The 17,688-nt window shown below is 24.2% G+C and overlaps 1 protein-coding gene across 1 annotated transcript in view; it reads left to right on the top strand.

Moving 5' to 3' along the window:
* The window catches only part of LOC113549562, an 81,351-nt gene that overhangs the window by 21,153 nt on the left and 42,510 nt on the right, over nucleotides 1-17,688 (top strand). The window contains exon 2 of the mRNA XM_026950925.1: nucleotides 1,175-1,309. Within this exon, the coding sequence (XP_026806726.1) occupies nucleotides 1,198-1,309 (112 nt within the window). The 5' untranslated portion in view covers nucleotides 1,175-1,197. The remainder of the gene's footprint in view (nucleotides 1-1,174; nucleotides 1,310-17,688) is intronic.

The following is a 17,688-nucleotide window of genomic DNA, read 5'->3' as shown; positions in this document are numbered from 1 at the left end:
ATTCTGAGCGGAGACGTCTGTCAGCGTATATCACTAACTGCTGAATATATATTATTTATTTGATGGTGCGTTTATTGATGTTTTTGTTAAAATTGTTTATTTTACTATTCGTATAACAAAAGTTTGGTTACATTTTTGATGACAATATTGCATTTATATATATTATTAAAATAATATATATTTACACCATATCATATTATTATTACTATTAACTTTTGAATCTATACTTCCTTATTGTAAAAAAATATGAATAGATTTATGGTATAAATAAGTCTTATCTTAAAATAATCTATATATTTTAAAAATGTCATTACATGTCTCCACGAATTATGTTTTTAACAAAATAATAAACATCAGTATTCATTATTAAAATATACAATTTTGTCAAATCTGAATTTCAAACGTCCGTGAAAAATAATTATATTAATGTATATTTTATAGTTTTTAATAACAGAGGATAGATATTATATTATATCCAAATTTAAAGAAATTAAACTAAAAACAGTTGAAAATATCAAGTAAATAACTCAAAAAGAGTAAAAAATTTTAAAAATCATTCTATGTATAGAAAATAATAATTTAAATACTTAGTAAAAATGTCAAGTTTCTACGGTCATTAGTTTCTTAATTATAGTAAAATAAAGAAATCAAATTTGGTGTAAAAATTCCCATGTTTTCTTATTTGTTTCACCGACTACTAAGAAAAATACTGGGCATTTTCTATACCTATTTTTATTTTACCAGAAACCACCTCAAAAATAAAATTAAAGCATTTAGTGTCTTAAAAGGCAATAAGAATTTAAACTTTTTATATAATAAAATTAATACATTTATCGCTTCAATCAGAATCAACAATGATGTTTGTATTGTCACGGTACTCTCTTATAAAAAATTAAAAAATCTCAATAATTAAAAATATGTTTCTCATGTATACCTTGAAATTTTAGGAATGAGTTTGAGTGAATTCATTATTTAATAAAAATAAAAAAATAGAAGTGAGCATGATTGATGAATTACCCTGTGTCCTTGTGTAATACAATTTACGAAATAAAAATAAAACGTGCTGTTTGAAGTCATACATTCCCCAAACATTCTCAGTGGTTTTGTTGGAATATAACATTAGTAGTATTACTTTTTTGACCATTGCTGTAAAAATGTATTTTTGTTTATACAGAGTTGCAGTGGTACCTGAAAAACATGATGTGGTGCCGTTATACTTTATTGCTATCCGCTGGAGTTTTAGTGATTCTGTTGGCAAACCGTGGTGAAAAATGTTTTGTCGAGGGCTTACCGATATCCGAAACTTACGGTAAGTCATTTTTCTTTTCTTTTTTTTCTTTATATTTTACTGGAAACCGAGATGATTTTGTTATCATTTTCTGACGGCTGTTGTCGGAATAGTTTAATGATAACTTATCCATTAAATTATCCTCCATCAACTATTGTAAGTTTGTAACGTGTCTTACAAATTACTTTATATATAGGTAGTTATAATAACGAAATAATCTTTCCACAAGCTGCGAAGGAAATTGATCGCTGCCTATTTATATTTACGACTAGGTATTTACATAATTATGACTAAAATTAAAATATCCACATCTACTGGCTTAACAAAATTATTAATTAACGGGGCTTGAAACTAAAACTATATATGATTAATTAAAAAAATATCATTTTAAACAAGTTATAAAAACTATTTTTAGTATGAATCTTTGACTATTTCAATATTGTACTGCACATAGTTACATTCAATAATTATAAAAGTTAATTGTTTACAAATGTGTCATGTACTATATAGCATAATATTATAATATATATATGTAAAAGAAAAGTTAATATTTATTTATTTTCGAGTGATGTCTTGAATATATTATGATTGAAACGCTATAATTATGTTTTTATAAGACCAATTATTATTTATATCAAATTTAAAATCAACTATCAAGTACTACAAACATAATAATTATATCATTACCGAAAATAATTTATTTGTTACTTTTTTTTTATTTTACTATTGATATCTATACGTATTTAAATCACATTAGTATGTTAGATTTAAATTAAATGATATATCATTTATATATTATATAAAAAGCAACAAAAAAATAATTGAAAATTTATCATGAATATAAATAATTTTTAAAAAAGTAAAAATATTTTAAACATTTTTCATAAATAGAAAATAAATATTTGGTGAAAATATTAAGTAGATACGGTTATTTGTTTTCGAGTTACATAAAAAAGTAAATTGATTTTATAAAAATTTGGATTTGTGTTAAAAAATAAATCCAATTTTGTTTTATCCAAAACTACCTTCAAAGTTGAAAATCGCATCATTTAAAAAATTATTTATCACAAACACATACATAGAAAAAAAAACATTATTATAAAATCAATATATTCATCATAGCTCAGAATCTAAAAATTAAAATGCCTGATTCTAATATGTGCTTTAGGTGTTACTACTTTAACGGACTTTCACTTTTATCATAAAAGTGTTCACTGTTTTTACATTTAAGTCTCAAATTAAAATAATTTTATAAATAGTTGCGTAATAATTACTCTAGAATATAATATTTAAGCGCTATCTTTTCATAATCGATTTAAATTTCATGTTTAGTTTTTAATTTTTATAATAGTTTGAATAATAAATGGAAGCTTTTTTAATAAGCTCGTGAAATTTTCGTTATGTTTTAAGTTTTGACTTCATTGTTGAACTCATATTTGAAAATATTTGGGACTTTTGCAATTACAAAAACTGTATTCTCCATGAAATTACGTACCTATTTGAAATTTTAATAATGTGTATTGTATTGTATTTTGGTTTTGGGATAAAATATCTATTATTTAAAAAATAATATTTTATTATGTTTATTTATATTATGTAATATAAAAATCAAATTCTTCCACACGAACCTTGATACCTAAATTGTATGATTGATTATAAAAAAAACAAACTAAATCGTGTTTTGATGAACCTATCAGATAATGTTGTATTTATGTGACTATAACGATAACCGTAATATATATTAGTATTGAAACAATTACTAGCCTAAATGAGTATCTAGGAAAATTCCTTTTAATACAATAATAATATAAAAGGACAAGATCAAGTTAAAATTAATTTTTTTAATACATCATATAATAAATTATAAAATTTGAAATACTATATTTTTTCATTGATGTCAAATCAAATTAAATATAATCGAGACATTGTTATAAAACTGTGTTATTAAATACTATGAAATCATATTTTATAGTTTAATTATATTTATCTCATATTATTATTTAGAAATTTAAATACTTAAAATATACAAGATATATAAGTTAGGACTTCGAATGTATATATTTTTCTTTCATATAATACGTACCTGTAATGGTAATATAATTTATTATAAAGGTGAATTCACTTTGACAATGCCTATTGATTATTAATAATTTATTACCTATTATGATTATTAAACTATCAAAACAATTCTTTTATTTTGTTATTTTATTAATAAATTAATTCTATTGTATACTTCATCATTGACATTTAATTGTGTTCTCCCATAATAACGTGTCAAATTTGTTGTTAACTATAATAATTATAAGTTATTAGTTATTATGAATCACCTCAACTCAAGTTAGTCGTGTATTATTTCATTATCAATAATAGGTAATTACGTGTTTAAAAGTGATTAATGATTATGTTTGGTTTGGTATAAAGTGATTTTAAAGGTAGGTATTTAAAATTTTACGTTACTCCTAAAAATAAATAATGTTTAAGCATTTATTGAATATAAGTAGAAATACATTTTAGGATTAATTAGTAACCTTGTATTTATTTACCTAAAGCTACTAGTTAATATTTCAAATTAATTTTCACATGTAAACATGTAACTTTTGAATCACTCCTATATAAAAAAAAAAATGACACCATCTTTTTAAAAAACTGTGTTATATAAAAGTGAAACTGAAAATTGAGGTCAACTTTATAGTAAAATGCAAATAAAACAAAAATGTAATATACTTAATGAGCTTTCGAAAATCGTTTTTATGATATAAATGGGCTTAAAGTTTAGAATTGTACATATAATACTATTGACTTGTAAAACGAAACGACGTAAAATATAATTTCCTCTTTACGTTATATACTATGCTTCAGTTGACATTTGGAATTTTACAAGAGTAACAATACCAACATGGAAACATTTATATATACGTACATTGTATACTATAATATATTTACTGGATAAATTAGGTAATGCTTTATTATATTAATAATTTTAAATGTATAATTAAATTATATTTTACCATTGTACATCATTATTTTGAAATATACCTATGATTTAAATTTATATAAAATAAATCACACTATTTTTGAGTAAAAAAGAGTTCAATTACATTTAGTTGAATTGTTTTTATCAATATTAGAAAAAAAAAATGAAAAAACTTCCTGTAAGACTATGACGTAGTATATAAAATATATAAATACAATAAACGAAGTATGCAATATGGTCTAATACTGCATGTTATGTATTTGCACACATATATTATTATATTATCGAAAGAATAATGTTACTATGGTTACTTCAGAAAAATACGTAACAATGTTTCTTTAAAAATATAATATTTTTTCAGTGTATTTATATTATTATTTTTCGATTTTTGTTAAAATTTCACCCAAAACTTATAACACGTTTTGTATTGATGTTTTTTTTTACTGTTACATTACTCTAGACGGTATTACAAGCTGACAAAAAGGATTTTTTTTTATTTGTTTTCTCAATTATTTGGAATGTAACCGAACACACCATTGCGTATAATATAATAATACATGAATATTAAGTATTCAGTGTATAATTGGATCTATTTATAATTGTGTATAGAATATTTATGTATTACATATATTATATTGATAAGTTTAATTTTCAAAACATTTTAATTAACTATGGTACATATTATTTATTAATATACAGTGGGTTCCGCTTAATGTGATCACTGGTTTATAGAATCAACCGTTTATTAGAATCAAAAATGAAAATCCAAATCAAATTATATGTTACTAATGTTAAATTGACCTTTTATTAGAATCACTAGGTACTGAATAATTGAATCACTTTTATGAACAATCTTATCGTTTTTATGGTATTTCAAACTGATTGATTTATAAAACCCATTTTATTTTTGAATTTATCAGTATGGCAGTATATTGTACGTTGAATTATGTCATTCAATTTGTGCGTCGTGTACTTGTTTCAATTAGTTTATTCAGTTCATGATCAGACGTGTTTTTTGAAATGTCGACCAAACGAAAAGATTTGTCAATAAAAGAAAAAAAATATTTACTCGTTCGTTATGATAAGTTGGATAAATTCATAGACACAAACTTTGAAAATTTAATTTCAATTGATCGAGATTTACTTACTTTTGGAGCATTATCTGATAAAGAATTAACTGATTTGCAAACAAAAAATCAAGAAGAAATTAATATTGATGATGATGATGATGATGGCGATAACGAAGAAACCAATGAGGAAATCACTTAAAAAGATACGAGAATTATTTTGGAAAAATTAAAAGGAGATGTTCAAAATTACGGCGATAACGATACTTTTCAGTTGTTTAAAAAATTACAGGTATGTATAATGTATATATTGTAAACAAATAAACAAAAAAACATGAATATTAATTTTAATTTGATTTCATCTAATTTTAGGCTAATATGGAAATTAAATTGGTAGACTGTCAAGTACAATCTAAAATAGACGACTTCTTTAATTTGTTTTAAATGTATTTATTTAATTTTTATTTTTATTTAAGCATGAATGTATACCTAAATATAGAACCATTAAATAAAAAAAATGTAAAAATAAATAATTTTATGTGTTATAAATTATTAAATATGTATGTAAATTTAAATAAAAATGTAATTGTATTAAAAGATTGAATTATGAAAAAAATGTTGTAAATGTTTTATAGAATCAACCGGTTAATAGAATCAAAATGACCCTGCACCAAAGTGATCACATTAAGCGGAACCCACTGTATATTCCTCAAGTTACGTTTGATTATACCCAATATCCAGAACCAATAAAAAAAATTGTTATTTCAAAATAATTTAAATTTAATATTCCTTTAAAATTAAAATTGTGTGAACGATTAATACAGTTAAAAATCTAATTACTATAAAACATATTTCTTATACCATTTGTTATTACATAGTTATTAAATGACGAAAAAAAAAGTTTTAGCTTCGAGTACTGAATAGAAAATCAATATGTTATACAGATAGAATATCGATAATAATTCTGCAAACTTTGAAAGCTTATGTGATTTAATATTCCGTTTAATTTTCTGAATATACACGTATAGAGATTGTTGTCGTGTAAGACGTACAAAGTTATCGTAACATAAGTCTTATAAGTTACAAAACATAAAATATATTTATCAGTTAAGCAAAAAATTAATCTTCACTGTTTTTGAGTAAAATTTTAGAATCGTTTTCCTCTTAAGTAAAAGTGTATTATATATTATTATTAAGCAAAATAAGTTCATTTTAACTACACATTCCTTATTGTTTTTTTTCTAAATCAGCGATGTGTTTTATACTCTTGTTGAAGATCGATGTACCTATATAATATGCCAATAATAATATTGAGGTCAAGTACTTTGGACAATTATAAGCTTCTTTTCCATTCCATTAAATATTATATTGATTATTTAAGTTGATAACAGAATATACTCGTAATAATATTGAATGTTTTCGTTGTATGTTTTTAATCGTATTATAATTTTTACATTAAACGTTCTGTTTTGTTATTTTGAAAATTTCTAATAACTACTTAAAATATATATGTTATCATGTTGAGTATAAATAGTTAAAATTAAAACGTAGGTAGTTTTTTAAAATTACCTTTGGAGATATACCTGCATGGTACTGAGAGAATAAATTAGATACCTATTTCGAAGTTCAAAGTTTAGTAGTTTTCATTTTTTGTGAATCAAATAATATTTTATTTTAACAAGAAATAACCAAATAAAATAATTGGAAACGAAATAATTATACTTATTATCAAGCCATATATTGCAATTAAATGAATATTTTTCTCTTTGTTTATCGTGTGTATGACATTTAATTTTTATTAAAAATACTAAATTGCTTAACCTACATTAAGGTTTGATAAAATATTATTTATGTAATAACGTAATTTTTATATTTCTATGAAATAATGCATTTTTTATATATTTATCTCAACATTTTTGCACCACATGAACTCAGAAGTACTCGAAGTATGTACCTACGTTAAGAAATATTTGATCAAAATACTTCGTACTTTAGATTTTCAACGTGACTTAAACTATAAATTATTATTTCATATATTAATACTGAAAAAAATGTTTATCATCGGTATTATCGCTTTATATGCATTTACTAAATAATATAATATATAATATAAGTTCCAATTGTAGTATATTATATATAATTTTATGGTTAAGTGAAATGAAATTATATGGTACGTCGATGACAATAATCAAAGATAGTTTCTTATCAGACGAAAGGCAGTGAAATATTTGTAGTGTTTTGTCAAAAAAAAAAAGTATTACACTTTTCACAAAGGCAGTTCTTATTCAATACTAAATTATCTATATTTAATACTAATTAGTTACGTTAAGTATTTTCTCCTTAATTTCTAATATCTTCGAATGTAAGGTAGATTTAATAATTTTAAACGTTGGTAATAATATTAAATTTACAAATGTTTATTTTCGAAATGCATTGTCGGTAATTATTTTTGTAAATGACACATCGATTATTTTCTGAAACTCTTACACGAGTTAACGACACCTCATAAGACTGTAGTAAGAGTAAAATAATATAATTATTATATTAGTAAGTGCCAAGCATATATATATTTACCATTTTATGGGAGCCCTCGTAAAAACTTATTTTAATTTAAAAGCTTTTGAAACGTCTTCTGTGCATAATTATTAAAAACAAAGTCTTTGTTCACTTAAATATTGAAAGATTTATTAGAATTATCATAAATGTATTATTCATTGTTAAATTAAATTATAGGTATATTGGATACATTTTGAAACTAATCTTTTACTTACCGAATTTAATTTACATAGTGTACTTGTGTATATGACCTGTAGATCACTGTTATTTTATGTCTGTACATAAAATATTAAAATTAACCTGTTTTTAGATGAAATTAATTATTTTATCTCTTGTCTTGATTTGTTACGTACCCACGAGATTAATCAATTCACTTTTATTTGCCCATATAGCCATACGACTACATAATATGACAAGAGTCACAATGTTAATAATAATTTTTCACACCTTGAAAATATTATCGATACATATTGATAATATTGTGATAAATTTTATTCTACCTAATTCATCATGATATTATTTTTACTTCAGGCACACCGTAGCTAGTTTTCACCAAATATTAATATTACTTTATGGATTTATATTATTTTAACAAATATATATAGTTATAATAATTACATATAAAACGTATATATTTATATTCCATAGTAAGGGATGAAATCGTTTTTGAGTTTCTTTGGTTAATACGAGTGTATTAAATTATAATATTCGTATATTTAATTATTTTTGTATAATATTATAATATTTTGTTCTAAAATGTATTTATCTAATATTTACTTAATGATTTTTAGCTAAGTGATAAAATTGTATATTAGGTATAAATTATTGATTCCATAGTAAAAGTGTGGTATCATACAAAATCATATTATATTATTAATTGTATACAATAAATTGTAGGTATAAGAAAAAATAAATTTTACATCGTGTTCTCATAAAATAATATACCATACTATTTATAAAAGATATGCTATGTATATTGTATATAGTAAATTAACTATATTTCTATAGATCTATAGATGATAGTATTCTTACAGATCACAATACATTAATAATATCAGATATAGTCAATTGTAATCTAGACAATTTGAGTGAAAAAAAAACCGAACCACCCGAAGAAGAATATAAGTCGATATACAATCCGACGTTTGAAGAAGTTTGGAAAATAATAAATAATTTTATATGATTTGATAGAGCGGATTACCAATGGTAGCCAATTTGCAAATTCGTGTACACAAAAAATATCACAGATTTTTTTAATTGTACATGAACATTAAACATTTTCATAAACAATCGTATACCTAATTTGTATTATATACATATTAGTATATTATTATATATAAAATAAATAATAAATAATATTTCAATATAATATACCAATTTCAATGTACAACAAATTCTTTACCAGTGTCTTCCTATAGTGGATATTTAGTAATTAATCGCAAATGTTCATTATGCAGCTTGTTTTCTCAATAGTAGACAACTCCCTATAGTGGACATGTTTTAATTCCCCATGGCTGTCCCCTATATAGAGGTTTCACTGTAATGTATTATAATATATAATATAAGTGATAGCTATATATAATATTATATTTGTATGCTTAATTATAGCATATACCATGCTTTAATATTGGTCCATTATTGGATGCATTACCAAAAATAATAATAGTATCACAATTAACAATAAATCTTAATGTGCTATTCGTTTTATGGAAAAAATATAAAACGTAAATCTATGTTTATAAGTAAAATAAATGGTATGAATTTTTACTCTGAGTCATACCAATAGTAAAGTATATTAGACTTGTCAAAAATATTCGAAATCAAAATTAAAATAAAACAAATTCGTAGAAACAACGTTGACCTAACACTTGTCTTGATAATCTTACGTGTATCATATACCTACGCAGGTATTAAATTAAATTTCATAATATTATTGTATATGTATATTAATTTAGTTACAGTATGCTTATAAATAATTTCAACCGTGAAAGTATTGATAAAAAGCGATGGTACTGTCATTCACCTAATAATATTGATTATAATAAGGTATGAGTGTTTTTATACTCTTATACGTCAAACAGCATTGTATGAGTTCTACAGACTATAGTGGTGCACTTTATCTTCCTGTAATTGTGTAATTTACTCCATCCGTATAATTTCGGATGTTTCGGAGTTCAACATTTGTTTGGCGGTAAAAAGAGCTAAATGCATTGAAAAAGTTTTTGCGAATAATATTATCATTATTTAGTAGTGTAGTCTGCCGTCTATAGTTGAGTGGGTTTTAGTAAACCAACGATGCCATGGCACACATGTAATGCGTAGGTTTCAGCCTTTGGCAAATGGCGATTAAAACGAGGTATTACGATTCCCGTGGTTAGTAATCATAATAAAAGGATAAAACTCCACTCTGTGAGCCGAAAACACCCCCGTGCTTTTACGTCTGTGAAATCGCACGAATTCCCGCGATGAATTCAATCTGGAATTATGAGTTATTTTAATTTTATGTAACTGTTAACATAATTTTATTATTTTTATAGTCTTACAAGATATGTTATTGTACATGGCAGATAAATTATATTTTATAATATTATTTGGGAATTGTCAGCGAAAAGGAAATAATTTTTCTAAAATAATAACTTTTGGTTTAATTTATTTTTTCATATTTTTTTCCAGAAAAAAATAGTTTAAATCGGTCACGCCATGCTGGAATCTAATTGTATTTTGCGATTGCATAATTTTATTTTGGAGAGCCTATATATTATAGTCTTTAGTATGTACAGCGTTGTGTTTTAAATTTATTCGTTATTGTTACCGGTTTCAAACACTAGATTTTTATTTTAACATTTCTTTGAGCATTATCGAAGCACTTTCAAAACTAAAACGTACTGCGTGAAATATGTATTTATGTTATTATCCTAGTGGGTGGCACCAACTCAAATGTGTCTACTGAAAAATAGGGTACCTACCGACTACCATTAATCTAGAATCAGAATCTAGTCTTTATTAACATTTTATCAAGTTATTTTATATTTAAGTTGTTCTCTAAAGATCATTACTTATTAAATGCATATAAATACTTTAATTGAGTATGTTATTATATAGTAATATAATATAACGTATTATGTAAAAATAATGCTTTAAACTCGAGATAAAGATCGAAAAGAATTATTTTTCTTTGAAGACAAGGTTAAATTTAAACATGATTTACTTTTAGTTATTAGTTTATGCAAAGTGTAATATAATAAAAAGGCACTGTGTGTTCTGTAGCACTCTTAGCAGTAAAAAAAAGTAATTCTTAAAGACATTTTTTTAAATCTTCTTATTTTATAACAAAATAATATAATTTTAATAGATAATCATTTAAAAAATAATAATATTGGAAAATTATATTTTATTTATTTTTATTTCTAATTTAACTTGACCACACCCAATTATATGTGATATTCATATTAATTTTAAATTAATTATTCAAAATAACAATTAATCTTAGAAAAATAACAAATTGAAATACATTTTACAATATTTAAGATAAATTAAACAGTAGCCAATAATTATAGAAATAATTATGTTTTCATTCAAAAATGTTAGTAAAAATAAATTAAAAATAATCACTGTTAAGAAGAATAATACTAAAGAAAGAAAAAGTCAATGCTTGTTTTTTGTTTCGAATTTATCTATAAAACAGTCTTTGTATAAAAATATATATATTTATTTATACAAGTATAATATCGCATTAATTAAGATTCATTTGTTTAAATTTTCCACATAAGATTAGTGTAAGATAAAGATATGATGTTTAATTAATAAATCATCGTATTTAAACTTTTTAGAGTAACATAATTAAAGCGTATACTGCGAGTATATCAAAGAAAAATTAAATAATATTATATATACAAAAATATATTTCTGATTAAATCTCAATTATAAACGCGTTTACCTATATTTTTTCAATTTTTATTTATACTTGTCGTTAGTTTTTTCACGCCCTGAGAAAAAAATTAAGAAAACCTAAAAATTACATTTTAAAAGTTGCATTCAATCTTTGATCTTCGATCTTTTAAGCTGCGTCATGAAACTTTTTAAACTAAAAAAAGAGTTCTCAGAAATAGATAATAAAAAAAAATAATCTTGGTAAACCAATACAACCATTCAGAATTTTAGATATGTTATGCCTTCTGTATATAGAAATAAGACTTAAGTTTATAAAAAATCTATAAAATATACATAGTAAATTTTTAGTCAGTATAAAATATAAAATATTTTAATGATTTAAAAAGATCAAATGTACTTATTTTATTGGCATTTTTTTATTTTACACATGAACTACTTATTACATATTTTATTTAGCATTTACCTAATGCAATTTAAAAAAAATTAAATTTTTATTTTATTCAACCTGATTTATTCTGTCCTAGTTATTAATTACGATATATGTTTTAATATATTTAGATAATCAATGTGTATAATATTATCATAATGTAAAATATCAAATCATAACAAATATAATTTTTTATACATATTTATACAATAATATTGTTGTGTTCGAGCTGAAATACTGCAAATAGCTAAAATACTGTCATAAATCATAATAATAGTTGTTATTAAGTAGTATAATATTGATTGATAATAATAAAATGATAACAAAAAAAACAAAAAAAGGCGGCACTGTGTATAGGCAATTTCAGTTCACTGTGGCTGTGTACAATAGTATTATACTATAGTTACGCTGAGCCGTGATATAACAGCGCGATACATAACTATAATAATATTGCGTGGATATTGAAAATAATTAAAAAAAAAAAAACTACCATCATAGCAAATTCGTCAATAAAAATAACGTCCAATCCGTATAAGAATATATTACGCATTTATTAAATATGCATTATAATAATAATAGTCCATAACCAATTGGTTTTTTTTCTGATGTATGAACGCTTTTGTTTGGACTCCAAATCGATTTTAATTTCCCGCGTCTATTATACGGTGAAGTATAGACGATCTTTATAGATATGGGTTAATTAACAGTAGGATTTAAAAAATATTCTTTCCGTGTTCGTTGTTTCGCTCACAGCCCGCAGCTGCCGTGTGATATAATTAATATCTTTGTATTATAGGGACAATTACGTCATACTTACATAATAGTCACGTACGCTATAGTAGCACATATAAATGCATGTGTTTATTAACGCCAAACTTGAGAAGATGACGACTCGATGCGTTAAACGAAATGTTTTAATTGAGTATAGTATTAAACTATTAAGAAAAAAAATTAGTCATATACATTTTAGCATTAGATTCTGCAGGGCCTTAATTAAGGATAGGGTGTCCCTGGGCTTAATTGATGGGTGCGCCGAATAATTAACTTTTGAAAATAATATGATAAATGTACAATTATTGTTAGTTATTTATTTAATTGAAAATTCTCTATCATAATTTGTTAGGAATATACTGAAAAAAATCAAAATAATTTATCGCAATCGTCCTGAACTTAATCTTTTTTTAAAAAAAAAATGGTCTAGAAGCTACGATTAACCTTTATTCCCTCAAACACAGCCATGCTAGATCGTAATATATTATAATATCCACTTTTCGTTATTATTTTCATAACAACATGTTTGTACACTTAACGCACTTGATTTCTAAAGCAACAGTTCGTCAGTTCTATTATTATATGCCATTATCAAGCTTAAATTTTACCCTTTTAAGTGACCGTGTGAATAACATAGTTTTTAATTTATAAACATTTATCTTTGCTGTTTGATTCGATAATAGTTGTTTGTTGAACACTCTTTATGTCATCGTGGTGGAGCTCACTAATCAAATATGGAAATCATACCGGAAATACGTTTTTTTATTGTGTATTCATACATTAATTTTGTTTGGCTGAGTCCAAAGGTTGCTTTTCCTTGAAATATAAAATGTTGCTTTACAGTTCGAGTCACATATATAGTGTTTACTCGTTTGTGTACTGATACAGTAAATGTGGCGGCACTAAAAAGATATAATAATGGAGTTTTACACAAATAAATGTTTCCCGTGGGTTTCTTCTAAGTTTTAACGTGTAAAATTTATATTTATAATTTATATTCGTTATAAATTACATTTTTTTACCGTGTAATGTGTATCTAAATAAAATTTCTGAAATTTCGGATCACACTGGTTTCCAATACAAATTTGATAGTTATTAATAAATAACAATTTTCTTTAAATTCAATTAATAACTCAGATATGGGTAGTCCAAACACTCGAAAATGTAGACGTAACCTATTTCGCCCAAAAATGACTCTCTATTTTGCCCAAATTGTAATATTATATGATCCCCATTTCGTCCAGGCTAGTTTAGATTAATTTAAAATTAAGTTGGTCCAGTCAAATATTGTTCTCCTAAAAGTTTGTTTTTCGGATCACAAAAAAATGGTCATTGAAGAACGGGTGTAACGAATCGCAAGCATTCATCATACACAGAATACTCGCTGAATTACATACCCATAGACTAAAGATAAATGTATTATTTTCAGTAAATATAATTGTTTATTAAATAATCACAATATTTTGTCATTTTATTGTCAGTAACGCATCAAATCTTCAACAAAACAATCTGATACTTCTTTACACTAGTGATATCTTATCTTGATTGCCTTTTCGGGATTAAAAACTTGTCTAGTTGACTGTAGAGCGCATTATACCTAACAAATGATGTTAAAATATTATAAAAATAACGTACAACAATATGTGACTGAACTATTACCAAATCAATTTTGAATGTACCTAAACTAGTGTTGGCGAAACGGGTACCTGGGCGAAACCATGGGTCCCGCCTAATAATGTATATATATATATATATATATATATATTATCATTGGAATGTTGACTGTATTTAAAAAAAAGAAATAATTGAAATCAATTTTTTTATACAGTTTATTATAAAAATGTTAACTTTATTTTATTTGTCTTCACTAAGCTATAGAAAATGTGTTGTAACATACCAACTAGAAATGAGCTTTTAAGTAATATCTACACAATTAAAGATTTTATTAAATTTTTTTATTTATGAATGGTTTGAAATAATTTGCAATATATATTTTAAATGATTAATAATATAGTAATATTATTAGATTTATAAAATTTGTATATTATGAATACTAAATATTATACTTTTGTACTATTTAAAGTTATCGCTAAAGTTATACTAAAGTATGGCCATCTGTTATTTATATTTTAATGTCAACGTATTCAAAATACGTTTTAACCACCAAAAATATAAATAAGTAAAGGTTATTTAAATTTTAAAACGTAGATAAAATATGAATTGTTACTAAGTAATACAAAATTCAAATATGGGCAATGTTACTCTCAAAAAAATAATTTCTGTACATTATTTATTTCGGTAGGGAGACACTATTACCAATCTGTTTGTTACATTTTTTTCCCCAAAAGTTCTTGTTCTCAATACCATTTTTCCAAAAAGTTCTTTTTCACAATATCATTTTTTCAAAAAGTTATTTATTTTTTTTCGAAATCATGTTCTCATTACAAAACAGAAATGATTTATTGTTAATTTCAAAATGTATAAGTAATAAGTATAAAAAGTATAATTTAAAAAAAAAGTTCTCCTGCTATAGTTTGTTTAAACTTAATTGGTAATTCATGCAGTTCGTTCATACTTCGAAGGTTCGAAGGCATAATGTTTACACGTTGTATATGTATACTTATAACTTTTAATCATAGCTTTTAATCATAGCTGTTTGTACCGATTTATTTAATTATATCAGTTGCTTATCATTCGTGTCATGATGTCGTTGAATTTATTATTTTTGTGTTTTTGAAGTGCTTAATAATGTCCGCAAAAAAGCGTTAAGTTGATGATGAAAATGTAACTTTTAACACCTCGTGGAGAATTACTATTAATTTATTATTTCGAAACTATTGTCTAAATGATATGACTAGTGACTATACACTAATGGCTTACAACAATTAGATTAGGATTTTGATTTTTTTTAACTATTATTTTTTTTGAAAAATATTAAACTTGTAAAAATATATACCGGGAAAATGTTTTTATGGTAAATATTGAAATTGGAAAAATTGTAATGGAAATATTAGATTTGGGAATAGTAAAATTGGGAAAAATAGATTGGGAAAACTGTACTACAATCATTTATTTCATCTTTATGCTATTCAGTTTTTAATTATTGAAGTCCTTTTTAAAATAGAATAAATATTTCCTAATGTACCTAATAATTACTATTTTAAATAATACTTAACTTGGTATACCTATATAAAAAACTTTTATACTTACATTTTTCAAAGAGAATATTTATTGTTTTCAGTTATTTTCAAACAGTTAATAATAATTTATTATTATATACTAAAATAAATGTATAGATATAAATAAAAAGCCAATACAGTTTCTCGATTCAACGATAACCTAATAATTATAGAAGCGATGTCTTAAAAATAACATATTAATTTAGAGTTTCAGTTTTAAAATTTTGGATAATATAATACATTTTTTTTTTAAATTTAAATGAAATATTTCATGAAATTGTACATACTACAGGTCAGATAGTTTACAGTTCATACCATTTTAAAAAGTATATTTTAAATATTGTTTTTAAATTGAGAGAATTTATCTTTAGGTTTTTGAAAGGATCTCGTAGGGCGTACACTATGCATGATGAATATACGTTGATCCGTTACTGTAGAACGTACAAGTAGTTCGCCATTGCGATCGTGACATGACTTTTTCTGTAAAGTAAACGGATATATAATAATAATACGTGTACACTGTACCTTCCCTGTATACTAAGTGATGACTGATGTAATACGCGGTGTGGTATTTTTGTTTACACGAAAATATATAAAAACCTACCATTTTACGTTAACGGGCAAACGGATTAATCGTAGGACCTATAGAATTTGCGCTAGTTCGGCATCGGGACAAAGCCAATGTGGCTTTGTGATTTATTATACGTGCACACGTCCATATATATATATATATATATAAATGCGCATGTGTTCAATGCGATATTACGTGTCCCGGAATCGGAATGGTACTGAAGGGATGACTGAAAAGTATTACCTTTTTTTGCCGAACTAGAAAATTGAGCTGGAGAGTCTAGAAAAATCGAACATAATATATAAATCGTATAAAAATCCATTATCCAAGCATCAGTAAACTCAGTATTTGTGTAATGTGTATGTGTAAAATGTATATGTACTTAATAAAACCTAGGTATGGTGTCACTTATATACACGTATAATATTATGTATTTCAGTCATATCGTCGATTTTTATTTATATTAACTTCAATTTATTCCGTAAAATGTTTAAAAAATAAGACATACATAATACATTAATATGTAATATAATATAGATACGTATTTCAATTTATGCACGCGTATACTATTTGACAGTGTTGTAAAATAAACGAATGAGAAATAATTAGATATTACAATAAAACAGTAGGTCTATACTCGTTAAAAACTCATCACCATCACTCGCTAGAACTATATACTTTTATACATATATATATATATATATGTATATATGACATTTCCTCCATTTTTCTCGCTTACACGTATTTACTATACTGGCACAGCTTTACTATCGCCTGTAGTTAGGTACTTTATATTATCTAGATTGATTAGCTGAACAAAATATTCTTTTACTAATTCTATGCATCCAAAATCAGTATAATTTTTCCGATCCTTGCGATTGTGAAGGGTTGTCTAACATAGATACGAAATTGATCATACTTGGTCAATTCTTACAATTCAATTTTCCTCTTGAATATAATTTTA

Source organism: Rhopalosiphum maidis, chromosome 1 (assembly GCF_003676215.2).
Source record: "Rhopalosiphum maidis isolate BTI-1 chromosome 1, ASM367621v3, whole genome shotgun sequence".
NCBI classification, from domain to species: domain Eukaryota; kingdom Metazoa; phylum Arthropoda; class Insecta; order Hemiptera; family Aphididae; genus Rhopalosiphum; species Rhopalosiphum maidis.
Note: the sequence above shows the minus strand (reverse complement) of the source record. Positions and strands in the feature narration are given on the sequence as shown.